This window comes from Kogia breviceps, chromosome 3 (assembly GCF_026419965.1).
Source record: "Kogia breviceps isolate mKogBre1 chromosome 3, mKogBre1 haplotype 1, whole genome shotgun sequence".
NCBI classification, from domain to species: Eukaryota; Metazoa; Chordata; class Mammalia; order Artiodactyla; family Physeteridae; genus Kogia; species Kogia breviceps.
In genome coordinates, this window is record NC_081312.1 from 137528498 (window position 1) to 137544560 (window position 16063).

Here is a 16063-nt window from a genome sequence, read left to right on the forward strand (position 1 = left end):
AGACACAGACAACAAATAATAGGGCAAAACCAAACCCTACACTTCCCTTTTGCCTCTTAAATTGCCAACTATTTTCTTACATACACACGTCCATCCTATACATGCTCTTGTGCTCTTGTACAGTACAGGGAATCTCATAAAAAGCCATCTGATGTCTTTTAGTTCAGTTCCCACTAATACCAGTTGCCTCTAGATGGAGATCTAATAGAGATTAAAACTCAGATAAAACTCAGATTAAGAATATACATATATAAATGTAATTTACTAGTAGCTCACCAGAGAGACTAAAGCAACAGGAAAAGAACAGGTTAGAATTTACCCATTTTTAACGACACCGAGAAGAACCCATTCTTGTGATACGAAGATGAATAAAGCCACCTTTCCATTTCTGTTTTATCATCTAAACTTGGAAGTTTAAAGATTAAGAAAATTTTCTGGAGCAATACTAGAATAGCAGTCTGTCTGGGAGAAAATATTTGCAAACGATGAGACCGACAAGGGCTTTATTTCCAAAATATACAAATAGCTCATACAGCTCAATAACAAAAAACCAAACAACCCAATCAAAGAATGGGCAGAAGACCTAAATAAACATTTCTCCAAAGAAGACATACAGATGACCAACAGGCATATGAAAAGATGCTCAACATCGCTAATTATTAGAGAAATGCAAGTCAAAACTACAATGAGGTATTGCCTCACACGGGTCAGAAGGGCCATCATTAAAAAGTCTACAAATAACAAATGCTGTAGAGGGTGTGGAGAAAAGGGAACCCTCTTACACTGTTGGTGGGAATGTAAATTGCTGCAGCCACTATGGAAAACAGTACTGAGGTTCATTAAAAAACTGAAAGTAGAGTTGCCATATGACCCAGCAATCCCACTCCTGGGCATATACCCAGAGAAAACTCTAATTCGAAAAGATACACACACCCCAATGTTCACAGCAGCACTATTTACAATAGCCAAGACATGGAAGCAACCTAAATGTCCACTGATAGATGAATGGATAAAGCAGATGTGGTATATATATAAAATGAATACTACTCAGCCATATTGCATGGACCTACAGATTATCATACTAAGTGAAGTAGACAGAAAAAGACAAATATAATATGATATCACTTACATGTGGAATCTAAAATATGATACAAAATGAACTTATTTACAAAACAGAAACAGTCACAGACACAGAAAACAAACTTAAGGTTACCAAAGGGGAAAGGGGATGGGGAAGGGATAAATTAGCAGTTTGGGATTAGCAGATACAAACTACTGTATATAATAGATAAACAACAAGGTCCTACTATATAGCACAGGGAACTATATTCAATATCTTGTAATAAACCATAATGGAAAAGAACATGAAAAAGAATATATACACATATATAACCAAACACACACACACACACATACACACGTATAACTGAATCAACTTGCTATACACCAGAAACAAACACAACATTGTAAATCAACTATACTTCAATCAAAAAAACAAAAGAATAGCAGTCTGTCTTCCCCTATACTAACCAGAAAAGACAGACCCAGATGGATTGGATACTGTGGTGACAACTAGAGCACAACTACTTGTCATTCTTCCTCTACCAGATCCCCTTCAAGCCCAAACCATACGTTGCTTGACTAGAACTGTGATGAAAACAAAAGCTTGTGCACCCTTAGTAAGCTAGGTAACAACTACCTTTGAGAATAGAAAACTGCTCCTCAAATATACTCTGGGACTCCATTCCAAAAACCACTCAAGGCTGAGTTCTAGGAAAGCTGAACACAGTTAGACTGATTATTGTATTTACTATTCTAATTTTTCCTCAGTAGTTCTTTTATAAAATTAATCTATGTACATAAAACTTTGTATTCTGTTTTTGCCCCCTTTGCCATCTGAGCAGTTTTTTCATGTCATTAAGGTTGTACAAAAATCCCACTTTTAGTGACTTAACTATCATATGGGTATACTACAACATAGTCATTTCCCTAATGATGGGCATTTAGACAGTTTCCAGGGTTTTGTTTGTTTGTTCGTTTTGCGGTACGCGGGCCTCTCACTGCTGTGGTCTCTCCCGTTGCGGAGCGCAGGCTCCGGACGCAGAGGCTCAGCGGCCATGGCTCACGGGCCCAGCCGCTCCTCGGCATGTGGGATCTTCCTGGACCGGGGCACGAACCCGTGTCCTCTGCATTGGCAGGAGGACTCCCAACCACTGCGCCACCAGGGAAGCCACTCCAGGTTTTTGTTTTTATCATCACAAAAAATATGGTGATGTCTATCCCTATATATAAGTCTACATCTGATTATTTCCTTGGGATAGATTCTTAAGCAGAATTATTCAACGAAATTTTCAAAGGCTCTACTAAGCTCCCTTCCAGAAAGATCACTATTTGCATCCACCCCTAGGCCCCCACCCCACACCACCATAGCAACATAAAGCATTCTCTTTCTCTCTAAAAAAATCTTTGTAGGTTAACTAGTTATAAGTTGTCTTGTTCCCACATGTTTACTGGCCATCTGAATCCCTGTGATGTGTTTTGATGTCCTTTGCCCATTTTTCTATGCTAAGTTAGCGTTACTTAGATGTACACTTCTCTTACATAAGTATGTTAACTCTCTCCCCGGCATATTGTATAGTACCCACGCCCCCAATTTTATCTCTTTTCTCTGTTTTACTTATTTTTTATTTATTTATTTTTATTTTTTAAAGCTAGTCAAATTTAGCAGTGGGGGGTTGTATACCAACTTTAGTGACACTAACATTCTCTGTTTTATTTTTGATCTTAGCAAATTTATTTTCAATTGACTGATTTGGATTGGCACTGGCCTATTTCTTTAGGCTGAAGAGTACCCAGAACACAGTTGTCCTTTGAGGCATATTCTCAAGTTTTACTTAAAATCAAATGCAAGAGAAGGTGAGCAGAACTATTTTTAAGGATAAGAAGAAATGAACCCCTGTTCATGGTACCCAACATTTATACAGGACTGTTAATAGAAAACAAGTCTTCCATGAGACTGGAGTTTATAATAATAGCTTACTTCTCATAAAAATAAATAGTTACCTGGCATTAAAACATAACATATTTCATATGCCATGCCCAAGGTTAAAAGGCTAATTTTCATCAGTATTAAGGAATGATTTCTATAAAAAAGCTAATTTTGAAGCAACAGTTTAAATTTTAGGAAGGACTCATTTTTGGGGGCAGAGGCACACTGATTACAGAGTGACAAAATCAATACTAAAAATAAGGCTTGCTTTATAAGGCTTGCTTTATAATCCATATTTCAAAAATCTCTTAATAGTAAGTCATAAAACTCTGAAGGGGGCTAAACTTCTAGGCAATAGATAAAACTATTTTCTGTGATGAAGTTTTTTAAATTTATTTTTTATTGAAGTATAGTTAATGTACAATATTGTATGTTACAGGTGTACAGAACAGTGATTAACAATCTTTAAAGGTTATACTCCATTTATAGTTATTATAAAATATTGGCTATATTCCCTGTGTTATACAATATATCCTTGTAATTTATTTTATACATAGTACTTTGTACCTCTTAATTCCCTTTCCCTATATTACCCCTCTCCCTTCCCTCTCCCTACTGGTAACCACTAGTTTGTTCTCTATATCTGTGAGTCTGCTTCTTTTTTGTTATAGTCACTAGTTTGCTGTATTTTTCAGATTCCACATATAAGTGATATCATACAGTATTTGTCTTTCATTTTTCTCTGTCTGACCTATTTCACTTAGTATAATACCCTCCAAGTCCATTCCTATTGTTGCAAATGACAAAATTTCATTTTTTTATGACTTAGTATTCCTGTGTGTGTGTGTGTGTGTGTGTGTGTATTTTCTCCACATCTTAATCCCTTCATTTGTTGATGGACACTTAGGTTGCTTGCATATCTTGGCAATGGTAAATAATGCTATGAACATTGGGGTACATTATCTTTTCAAATTAGTGTTTTATGGATATACACCCAGGTAGAATTGCTGGGTCATATGGTAGTTCCATTTTTAGTTTTTTAAGAAACTTCCATACTGTTTTACAATTCATATATGTTTTATGTGTTGCAATTCATGGTCATTATTATCATTACTTAAGCTCAAATCATTCCATCTTTGGCCAGTAGGAACCTCTTCAAGTTGGCTCTGAGTATTTATGACTTGACCCTGTAGTCTTTGACAGTTTCCTTGTTATCTGTAATGACAAGATTGTCCAGGCTCTTTTTGTACGTTTCCTACCTCACACCTGAAATCAGCCTGTTCTACGAGAACAAGAAGCCCTGGTTCCTTGAAATAGTATTTCAAGACCATGATCTGAGCACTAGGGGTATTCAGAGGTACCTGGGTTCATCAGTGTTTCTAGAGCTTTTCAGTAGATAGATATAGATACACACATTTGTTTTTAAAATGTTTCATGTGTTCATACTGACATTTTCCATTCAAATATCAAGACTACAAATTTCAAGTCTCCTTTCTTTCATATAAGAATTCTGATTCTCAAGAACACAGTGGATGATAGGATTAGACTGTCTCATAAGTATTCACTTGATTTATCCCACATTACAGTCTCAGAATAACAATGCTGATACTATCACCAACTGCTATGATTACTGAAAACAGTTAAACATTTTTTTGCAAGTGTTATCCCCATTCCCTTTCCTTTTTAAAAAATATAGATGTTTTATATCTGTAGTGTTAGAGCGTACGACCATGACATATGATGCTCTCTCCTTCTTATTCCTCCTTAAGTCTGAATTCTATAGGCAACTGCATCTTCAGTGCTCACCACCGGTCCATATGTCGATGTGTCTTCAATCATTTTGGCTATCTAAGGAAGGGCTCAGAGGAACAGTATTCTCTGGGTTCTTGTGCTTCTGTCTGTAACTACAAGAGCACTCAGACAGCCTAATCCTAATTCTCAAAGAGTCACTAGAAAGATATGCCAGCAAGACAGCACTTGTGTTAAGAGCAAACAGGTATTCCTTGCCAATTACTGGCTTCAAACCATGAGGCTCAGGCTACTAATGAAATTTTCTTAGCTCAGGGAGGGACAGATGTGGGCTTCCTGTCCCCCGAGTACAGCCATTCAGTACTGAAAAGTACTGCTGTGATTCCGGGTATCTTCCGTTTAGGTTAACCAGTTGTGATTCTTCCTCATGTTGCTCAATTGCTCTTTGCTCCAGGCAGAATCTTTGCATTATGCTCAAGGGACCTCAGAAGGGTAGTACAATTGAAATTCTCAACTGCATTTAGAGGATGAATCCAAATAAAAACTCAAGTAACAGTGCTTCTGGAAAACTGGGTACATACTCATTTTCGGATGGAAAATTGGGATAATTTAGTTAAGGCAAGACGGAGCTACGGAATTGTGTGACAAGGAAAGGACAATTAGGAATAAGTCAACCCCAGAAGTTATACCCAGATGATAAAACGGCAGTCACGAAGTCTTTAAAAATTACCCTGGTGGTGCAGTGGTTAAGAATCTGCCTGCCAGGGCTTCCCTGGTGGCGCAGTGGTTGAGAATCCGCCTGCCGACGCAGGAGACACGGGTTCGTGCCCTGGTCCGGGAAGATCCCACATGCCGTGGAGCAACTAAGCCCGCGTGCCAAAACTACTGAAGCCCGCGTGCCTAGAGTCCATGCTCTGCAACAAGAGAAGCCACCACAATGAGAAGCCCGCACACCACAACGGAGTAGCCCCCACTTGCTGCAACTACAGAAAGGCCGCGCACAGCAACAAAGACCCAATGCAGCCAAAAAAAAGAAAAGAAAAGAAAAAAAAAACTTACACTGGAAGACCTTGGCATGAAATACTGCTCCTTTTGCCACCTTTACTTCTGGGGAGAAATGAGCTAAGTGGGGCAGTGTATTAGTTTTCTATCATGGCTGTGACAAATTATCACAAATTTAACAGATTAAACAATGGAAATTTATTAATTTATAGTTCTGCAGAAGTCAATACAGGTCTCACTGAGCTAACATCAAGGTATCATCAGGGCTGCATTCCTTTCTGGAGGTTCTAGGGAAGAATCTGTTTCCTTGCTCTTTCTAGTTTCTAGAAGCTGCCTACAATCCTTGGCTCATGGCCCACTTCCTCCATCTTCAAAGCCAACAATGTTACATCTCTCTGTGCCTTTATTCTGAAGGCAGTGACTCTCTGTCTCTTCCATTTTTAAAGGATCCTTGTGGTTACACTGGGCCTACTCAGATCATCCAGGATAATTTCCCTACTTTAAGGTCAGCTGATTAGCAACCTTAATCCCAACTTCGCTGCCTTTGCTTTGTAACCTAAGACCTTCACAGGTTCTGGGAATAGTAGTGGACATGCTGGAGGGGGAAGTCATTCTGCCTACTGGAGACAGTGACTCCTCTCGCACATCATGTTTCAAAAATGGCACAGATGCACTAAAAGTTTCTGTGCTTAGGAGAATGGACATTAAGTGTCCACTGGATTTGGTATATCTTACTCTACAAACTGGGTGAACATCTAACTAACCCAAATGATTTCACAATACTACCCCCTCTCATAACTTAAGGAGTTAAAGTAGGGATTCTTATGTGGGGTCCATGAGCCACAGAATTGAGAACTGGGCCTATGAATTTAAATGGGAATAAAATTACAATTTACTTTTCACTAACCTCTAACTGAAATTCAGCATTTTCTTCAATTATAAAGACAGGCAACAAACCATGAGTGGTAGCAGTACCTGAGACATAGCTAATAAAAATTAGATATTTTTATTTGATATTACAGTTATTACAGAGCTTAAAATATCATTTATGCTCATCTCAATTTAAAAATCACGGTAGTTATTAGACCTATCCCTAGATATTATTTAAAGCATTTTTAAAAGCATATAACATAAAATTGTTTTAATGTTTTGATAATTAATTACATTTCAGTATAACTGGTTTCCTTTCTAATATTATACATTTAAGAACATTATTCTGAGAATGGGTCCACAGACTTCCCTGGACTGCTGATGGGTCCATGAAACAAAAAAGTTAGAGAACCTCTGAGCTAGCTCCTCTAGGACGAATGAAAATGGAAAAGGGGGAGCTAGAAGGGTGGGGGAAATGAGCCTGAAACTGACCACTGAGCTAGTAAAGGAAAACCATGAGCAAGTGCAGTGGACACCTCAAAGTGAAAGGCCATCCATGATCTACCAAAATTTAGCTACAGACATTCTACTGAATCCTCTGGTGTAACTTCCATACCAAATTTTTGGGGTCTCAAACTAATATAACTTGGAAGGGCCTGGAACTGAAGAAGGATCAGAGTACTAATGGTGCATTAGCTTCTAAATTGATAAAGCAGAACAAACCCAGTTCAAATCTGCTCTGAAAGCAAAACGAAGCCCCAGCTGTCCATCTGACTAAGCAAAAGAATAAGCCAAACGAAGTTGAGCAACAGGCTTTTCCTGGAGATGAGATACTTATGGCTACTTGCTCTAGTAACTATCAACTACTCATGATTTATTTATGACAGCAGTTACTGAAGAGTGCTGAGAAGCTTTGAGGACCAAGGGAGAGAAATTAGAGTGTTCTTTTTCCTCTCCCTTCTCCCAGCCAAATGAATCGCAAGTGGCCAAGTCATTAGAGTTACCCTGACATCTGAGTAAGTAAAGGGGCAGCACCTCCCTACAGAACCTAGAAGTCAGATCACAACCTTAGCTGCTTCTCTCATAAGCCCCAAACCTAATTTTATTTCATTTAAATTTATTTATTATTTTATTTATTTATTTTGGCTGTGTTGGGTCTTCGCTGCTGCGTGTGGGTTTTCTCTAGTTGCGGTGAGCGGGGGCTACTCTTCGTTGCGGTGCATGGGCTCTAGGCGCGTGGATTTCAGTAGTTGTGGCACGTGGGCTCAACAGTTGTGGCTCAAGGGCTCTAGAGCACAGGCTCAGTAGTTGTGGCGTACGGGCTTAGTTGCTCCGCAGCACGTGGGATCTTCCCAGACCAGGGCTCGAACCTGTGTCCCCTGCATTGGCAGGAGGATTCTTAACCACTGTGCCACAGGGAAGTCCCCCTAACTCTTATTTTAAATACATTTTAAGTTGGGTTCTTATTAGTCATCTTTAAAAGTCTTCTCTCATGCCCCTTTCTCCAGAAGTGTTTTGTAACTACTTTTGTTAGCTTCTCCTCCATAACCTTGAAAGCTAGGTTAACTGCTAATACAAGTCTATGATCAAGAAACCAATGAGTCTATGTACTTCAGGAAAATCTAAACTTATTAGAAGTTTACAATTTGAGCTGAGCAGTAAAATGAATCTTTAGACAAAACACCAGTTACTGACTTTTCCAAGAACATCTGTATCAGACCTGTGTGAAAAATGTGTAATTTCAACTTCTGATCTTTTGATCAGATGTGATGTTAGCTCCAAAAACAAGTGTTTGAGACAATATGCCTACAGAAAATACTACAAACTAGACGGACGGTTACCCATGACTATCTACTAATATTAGTTGTAAATGACTATACCATTAACTAAAGAAAATAAGTATTAAATCTGTTTAAAAATACTGTTGTATAGATTAACTTTAAGAAGTCTGATTAGGGTACTTCCCTGGTGGTACACTGGTTAAGAATCTGCCTGCCAATGCAGGGGACACAGGTTCAAGCCCTGGTCCGGGAAGATCCCACATGCCGCGGAGCAGCTAAGCCCGTGTGCCACAACTACTGAGCCTGCGAACCACAACTACTGAACCTGCGCACCACAACTACTGAAGCCTGCATGCTTAGAGCCCGTGCTCCACAAGAGAAGCCACCGCAATGAGAGGCCTGTGCACCGCAACAGAGTAGCCCCCGCTCGCCGCAACTAGAGAAAGCCCGTGCGCAGCAATGAAGATCCAACACAGCCATAAATAAATAAATTTATTTTTTTAAAAAAAGAAGTCTGATTAGGAACAGAGAGAGGACAGTATCAAGAAACTTACTGAGGACATGTTATACCTTTGGGAATAGCCACCATGCTTTTTGCAGAACAGAGAATTAAAATCTTAGCCAGTTAAACTATCAATTTCCTTAGAGCTTTTAATGAAATTACCAACTTATATCCAGATCTAAAAAAGTTATCCTATAAGCACTCAAAAGGAAATAAACTGGTCTTAAAAAAGAGCTGAGATAACATTGTAAAATGGTGCAACTGCTATGGAAAATAGTATGGAGGTTCCTCAAAAACTTAAAAATAGAACTACCTTATGATCCAGCAGTCCCACTTCTGAGTATATATCCAAAAGAATTGAAAGCAGGGTCTCAAAGAGATATTTGCATACCCATAGAAGCACTACTCATAGAGCCAAAATGTAGAAGTAACCCAAATGTCCACTGAAGGATGTATGGATAAATGAAATGTGGTATATACATTTGATGGAATATTATTCAGACTTAAAAAGGAAGGAAATTATGATACATGCTACAACATGGATGAATCTTGAGGATACTGTGCTAAGTGAAATAAACCAGTCACAAAAAGGACAAATACTGTATGAGTCCACTTTATGAGGTTATCTAAAGCAGTCAAATTCATAGAAACAGAAAGTAGAATGGTGGCTACCAGGGGCCCAGGGGAGGGGGATAAAGGGAGTTGTTATTTAATGCAGGAGATCTGTTTCACACAAATGTGAGTATACTTACCATTATGGAACTGTACAATTTAAAATGGTTATGATGATAAATTTTGTTGTGTGTTTTATACCACAATTTTTAAAAAGCTGATTTGTTTTCCCCTCAGGATACATGTTATATTGATCATAGATGTAGGACTGGATTCTAAAAATACCATGTCCTTTTCTGTCTAAATGTTAATATGTAACTTATGTTTATATAATTCCCTATAGTCCATAAAACACTGTCAATCAGAAGCCAATTGGTATCTTTTTTTTTTTTTTTTTTTTTTTTGCGGTATGCAGGCCTCTCACTGTTGTGGCCTCTCCCGTTGCGGAGCACAGGTTCCGGACACGCAGGCCTAGCGGCCATGGCTCACGGGCTTAGTTGCTCCGCGGCATGTGGGATCTTCCCGGACCAGGGCACGAACCCGTGTCTCCTGCATCGGCAGGCGGATTCTCAACCACTGCGCCACCAGGGAAGCCCCAATTGGTATCTTTGACTTTTGACTACCAATAAAGGCTAGTGATATTGTTCTTTAAACACCAGTGGAAATATGTAAATAAGTCTTGATTAGCGAAAGACAATTTTTTCAATATATGACTTTTCATTTTCAAGTCCTCTGCTATTTTGTCTTTATCCTATTCTTTTTTTCTGGCCATTTCTCTAATTATGAGGGTTTCAATTTAAGAATAAGAGTGGTGAGAAAAAAAAATCTAATTGGTATAATATATCATCAAATGAAGAAGTTACCAGATTTGGCCAAAACCTGAACCAAGGATATCATTAATCTATGTTTCCCTCCTTTTTCTCAGGTTGAGAAAGGCCACCACAGTTCTCCTCTTTTATTCAGAGGGCAAATCTAATGGTGGTCCTGGCATACTGCTAAAAAGAGATGGGCATATACGAGCTTCTGGGAAGGCAGATAAAGAACTTGCTTCAATTTTATCTTTCTGGTTTAGAAGTATGCAAATAAGACCAGTGAGGTCAAATGAGATGTAAAAACATGTATGCTATTTAGTCTTTTTAACATAACAATTTTAAGAATTAGAAGAACCAAAAGGGGCTCTAATTTAGTCTCTCTTTTTTTTTTTTTTTTTGCGGTATGCGGGCCTCTCACTGTTGTGGCCTCTCCCGTTGCAGAGCACAGGCTCCGGACGCGCAGGCCCAGCGGCCACGGCTCACGGGCCCAGCCGCTCTGCGGCACGTGGGATCTTCCCGGACCGGGGCACGAACCCGTGTCTCCCGCATCGGCAGGCGGATTCTCAACCGCTGCGCCACCAGGGAAGCCCTAGTCTCTCTTTTTACTAAGGGAAAAACTAAGCCTATCCTAGAACTAAGAAAGTTTTAACTAAATAGATACATTGGATTCAGGTCCAATCAAAGATTCAGATAATATATTTAAAATTTTAGACCTTTTTATTCATAGGTCCACAAAGTAAGAGGTATAAAGAAGATAAGGTCTTGAGTATTCTTAAGAACCAGACCTTTCTTTCACAAGCTGGTTTTCAGGCTTAAGGCAATGATTTCAGATTTGTTTTTTGGTTTTTTTTGCTGTTTGTTTGTTTTTTGTGGTACGTGCGGGCTTCTCACCGTCGTGGCCTGCTCCCATTGCGGAGCACAGGCTCCGGACGCACAGGCTCAGCGGCCATGGCTCACGGGCCCAGCCGCTCTGCGGTGTGTGTGATCTTCCCGGCCCAGGGCACGAACCGGTGTCCCCTCCATCGGCAGGCAGATTCTCAACCACTGCGCCACCAGGGAAGCCCTCAGATTTGTTTTAATAATCCTTTTAACTCCAGTCTATCCCATTCAAATAATTGGTTTGTAGATCCTAAAATGCGTATCAGGGGCTGCTCTTTCCATTGGAAATCAAATCATATTTTTATTACCATATTAACAAAGCCTCTTGGGCTCTAAAAGAGAGCAGATGGGATGATTAACAGCAGCAGCTGTTACATCAATGTCCAAGAAATTACATGCATACCAAAAATGAGTTTTAAACTTTACATGCCTCAGCTTCTCAATTCTTTAATGCTCCTCTCTTTGCCTCCAACATGCAACAAAACCCAGTATGAAGATAAATCAGTAGGATGCTACTGAAGTCATTAAGTGCCTACTTTGATGGCTTTTAATCAAATCAATCTTATTACCAGTTTGATTTTGATAAATTATATTAACCATTTTTAGGATTAATTAATTTAACTTTTCTAATTCATTATTAGATTTTGTGGGGTTTTTGATTTTTCGAGTAATTCTAGTTTACAAAATGCTCAACTGTTTTAAGTGTTTTACAGGTATTCTAATTTAATCCTCACACTAATGGTGGAGGTAAATACTATTACTATTCACATTTTACAGGTGAGGAAACTGTACAGAGTAAATAAGTACCCTGCCCAAGGTTAAGCCAGCAAGTAACAGAGCCTGGATTTAAACCAGGCTTCAAAGCCCACTTTCTTAATTATTTTATTCTTCAATCTTGTTCCTTAACATACAGAAGCACTGCAATCCATCTTCTCACACTGGCTCACAACTAAAGCATTTATTGTAATATAATTTGTATTAATGACTATTTAACAAAAAAGTTACAGCCTAACTAGTGAGGAATCTTGGGGTCCTGGCTTTCTGAAGATTAACATCAGGACAGGCTGCTAAAAAATGGCTTATAGGTGGCATTTTAGTTCCCTCAGCAACTCAATTTTCCTGGATCAAAATCTAAATAAAAATAATTTGGCTTTCTCTGGTAGAACAAGTTATTTCTGACCCCCTCCTCCTCCCCTTAGATGGAAATTAGGCAAAGTATTTTCACTATCTTAGGAGACAAGTATGGATGCCTCTGGGAAGGAATCTGGTGAGACCAATCAAATCACAAACTCTTGAACTTACTTAGAGAACTTTAGAAAATAACAACTCATCCTTCCAGAGTCCGTTTTGAAAAATAAATCATCATTTACCTATATGACCAATTGCTTTCAGAGCCAGTCTCTGTTTTCAGATGTTCAGTCTATCTACCATCTCAGCAGTTATCAACAGTCACTGTTCTGCATGGCTTATAAGGGAATTACTAAAGGAATAGACAAAAGGTTTGTTAAAAATGAACTAAATTAGCAGCAAGAGTTATTTCTCAGAATAACAGAGACTTCATTTGGCAGTCTGAGCTGTTATATTAGCAACAGCAAATACTTTTTGAGCTGGGATTATGGACTTAATTCCTAAATACAGTACATGGAAAAATCTAATGATTATCACAGAAGACATTGCCAAGAAACTTAACCTTTTTCTGACTTAAATGAGAGAATCCTCAAACTTTTTCAGACACATGCTTGCATAAAGAATTTAAAGCTGTTTTATTTAGTCACTCATATACTGAGTAACTACTATGAAGCTAAGCATTAACCAAGATAGAAAGATACATAAATTCACTCCTAGCACTGAAGAAGTTTTCAACTTGCAACTAACTGTACCAAATGGTATGAGTCAGTATTCTTATAAAACATCCCAAAACATCTCCATTGGTTCCAGAACTGATTATTGATTTCCACATTCCACATATAAAGATGAGTTTTTTCCAATACCTAACTCTTATAAGAAACCCGGATATTACTATGGGAAACACCATTTCCTCCTCTCATTTACAGATTTACTCCCACTGAGGTACTTAGGCACAAAAAAAAAAAAGGGACAAAGCTTTCGATCTACGTAGTGGTTTATCTGGCAGGACCTTTTTTTCAACCGACATCAGGCAGGATTTTCCTTGAGATCAAAGGAGTCAACTTAACTCTCCTAGACTAAGATCCAGAAAGGCCTTTAGTAATCACCGGTAAGGATGGAGCTAACGAAAAGATTTGTGGGCAGGTCACTATCCTGGACAACTCCAGATAACATTATTCATCCTTGGAACAGTAAGGCGAGGTAAAGGAAAGTCTGCACCCCACCCCCTTATCTTGATCTATTAAATCAGGCCGGCAGGAAACCACCAGCAAACCAGACCCGTGGGGCCGTGGGGCCGCAAGGCAGGGCCAAATGCCCGCCTCGGCGCCTCTTCGGTGTCAGGGACCTCAGCTGAGAAGCCACCACATCCCTCACTCCTCACCGTCCGCCCAGGGGTGGGGAAGCCGGGCCCTACGTCTCGGTGCTCATCTAGAACCCAAGCTACAACTAACTGTCACCAACGTAAGGTTTCGCCGGGCCCACTCTGCCCAGCCTCCCCAACCCTCGCTTAGCCTCGCTTTCCTTTGGGGGCGCCCGCCCGCCTGCCCCGAAGGGTGCGAACTCACAGCCTCCGCGGCGCCGGTGAAAATATCCTCCCCCTCGGTGTCGCTGTCCCCGGCCTCTGGTTCTGACCCCCCGACCGCTCCCTCGGACTCCGGCTCCAGAACGGGGAAGGGCGGAGGGAGTCTTCCCGAAGCGCTACAGCCACCACCCCCCGACGCCATCTTCCTCCACCCACGGCGGAAGCCGCAACAACAACTTTATAAAGAGATAGTGCCGCGAGCAAAGCGTTCCAGTGGCTCGGAGAGGGATGGCCGCTACCAGTCCCGCAGGGCGCGCGGGGCGGGGCCAACGCTCTGGGGGCGGGGCTGGACGACCCGGGGCTCCTGTCCAGCCAATCCAAATCCTGGGTCTCGGGGCTGAGCTCTTAACCTACGGGGCAGAGGGACAGAAAAGGAGGCGCTAGGGGACGTGCATGTTCTTAACGGCTGTTTGTGCTCTAGATAGCTTTATCTACCGGGCTTCTTAAGGAGATGAAGAAGCGAGTCTGAAAACCTCTTCGTGCCACCAACCCATGCCAAGCACAGTGGCTACACAGAGATTCAATAAATATTTTTAAAAATTATTTATATTTTTAATTGTTGCTTTCATTGGGTCTTTGTCGCTGTGCGCAGGCTTTCTCTAGTTGCCACGAGCGGGGGGCTACCCTTTGTTGTGGTGCGTGGTCTTCTCATTGAGGTGGCTTCTCTTGAGGAGCACAGGCTCTAGGTGCATGGGCTTCAGTAGTTGTGGCACGCGGTCTCAGTAGTTGTGGCTTGTGGGCTCTAGAGCTCAGGCTCAGTAGTTGTGGTGCACAGGCTTAGTTCCTCCGCAGCATGTGGGATCTTCATGGGCCAGGGCTCAAACCCATGTCCCCTGCATTGGCAGGCGGATTCTTAACCACTGCGCCACCAGGGAAGTCCTCAATAAATATTTTTGATTGAGGTCTATGAACAGATACAATAAAGTTTTGCTATTCATTCTTTTGACAACATTTAGTTAATTCATTCAAGAAATATATATTGAGCATCTACTGTGTGCCTGGCACCCTGCTATGCGTTTGAGATATAGAAATAAAGACGCTTCTGGCCCATTAGGCGCTTGAGGGAGATGGGCATGTAAGTGAACAGTGCTATAATGTGCTGTGGGAGCATAGTAAAAGAGATCATCAATTCTGTTTGGAAAAGTCGGGAGGCCTCAAAGAGGAGGTGAGACTTCAGTGTCCTAAATTTGATCACAAGGAAGTTAGAATTATCCTCTCAATTTCTGTGGAGTAAGTAGAGTGGAAGAGATGGCAGGGGAATTATTAAACTCTGAACAAAATTTTCCTGGGACCTAATTTATTCACTGGTTGTCTGGTGGGCCTAAAATCTAAATCAGCTAGACAAGAGTTTAGAGATAAATGGGAGGAATATTACTCAGCCATAAAAAGAAACGAAACTGAGTTATTTGTAGTGAGGTGGATGGACCTAGAGAGTCTGTCATACAGAATGATGTAAGTCAGAAAGAGAAAAACAAATACCGTATGCTAACACATATATATGGAATCTAAAAAAAAATGGTACTGATGAACCTAGTTGCAGGGCAGGGATAAAGAGGTAGACATAGAGAATGGACTTGATGACATGGGGTGGGAGGGTGAAGCTGGAGCGAAGTGAGAGTAGCATTGACATATACACTACCGAATGTTAAACAGTTGGTTACTGGGAAGCAGCAGCATAGAACCGGGAGATCGGCTCGATGCTTTGCGATGACCTAGAGGGGTGGGATAGGGAGGTTGGGAGGGAGGCTCAAGAGGGAGGGGATATGGGGACATGTGTACGCATATGGCTGATTCGCTTTGTTGTGCAACAGAAACTAACACGGTATTGTGAAGCAATTATACCCCCAATAAAGATCTATTTTTTAAAAAAGATAAATGGGATATGCTATGGGATAATTCAGCAAGATAATCCTTACTTTCCTTTCAATAGACGTGGTATGAGGGCTTCCCTGGTGGTGCAGTGGTTACGAATACACCTGCCAATGCAGGGGACACGGTTTTGAGCCCTGGTTCGGGAAGACCCCACATGCCGCAGAGCAACTAAGCCTGTGCGCCACAACTTCTGAGCCTGTGCTCTAGAGCCCTCGAGCCACAACTACTCAGCCTGCATGCTACACCTACTGAAGCCCGCGTGCCTAGATCCCATGCTCCGCAGGA

General features: G+C 40.8%; 1 protein-coding gene across 1 annotated transcript in view; it reads right to left on the bottom strand.

The window, feature by feature from the left end:
* Positions 1-14174, bottom strand: part of SNX1 (sorting nexin 1) — a 36243-nt gene extending 22069 nt beyond the window's left edge. The window contains exon 1 of the mRNA XM_059057835.2: positions 13890-14174. Within this exon, the coding sequence (XP_058913818.1) occupies positions 13890-14048 (159 nt within the window). The 5' untranslated portion in view covers positions 14049-14174. The remainder of the gene's footprint in view (positions 1-13889) is intronic.
* Between the last annotated feature and the right edge of the window lie 1889 nt (positions 14175-16063).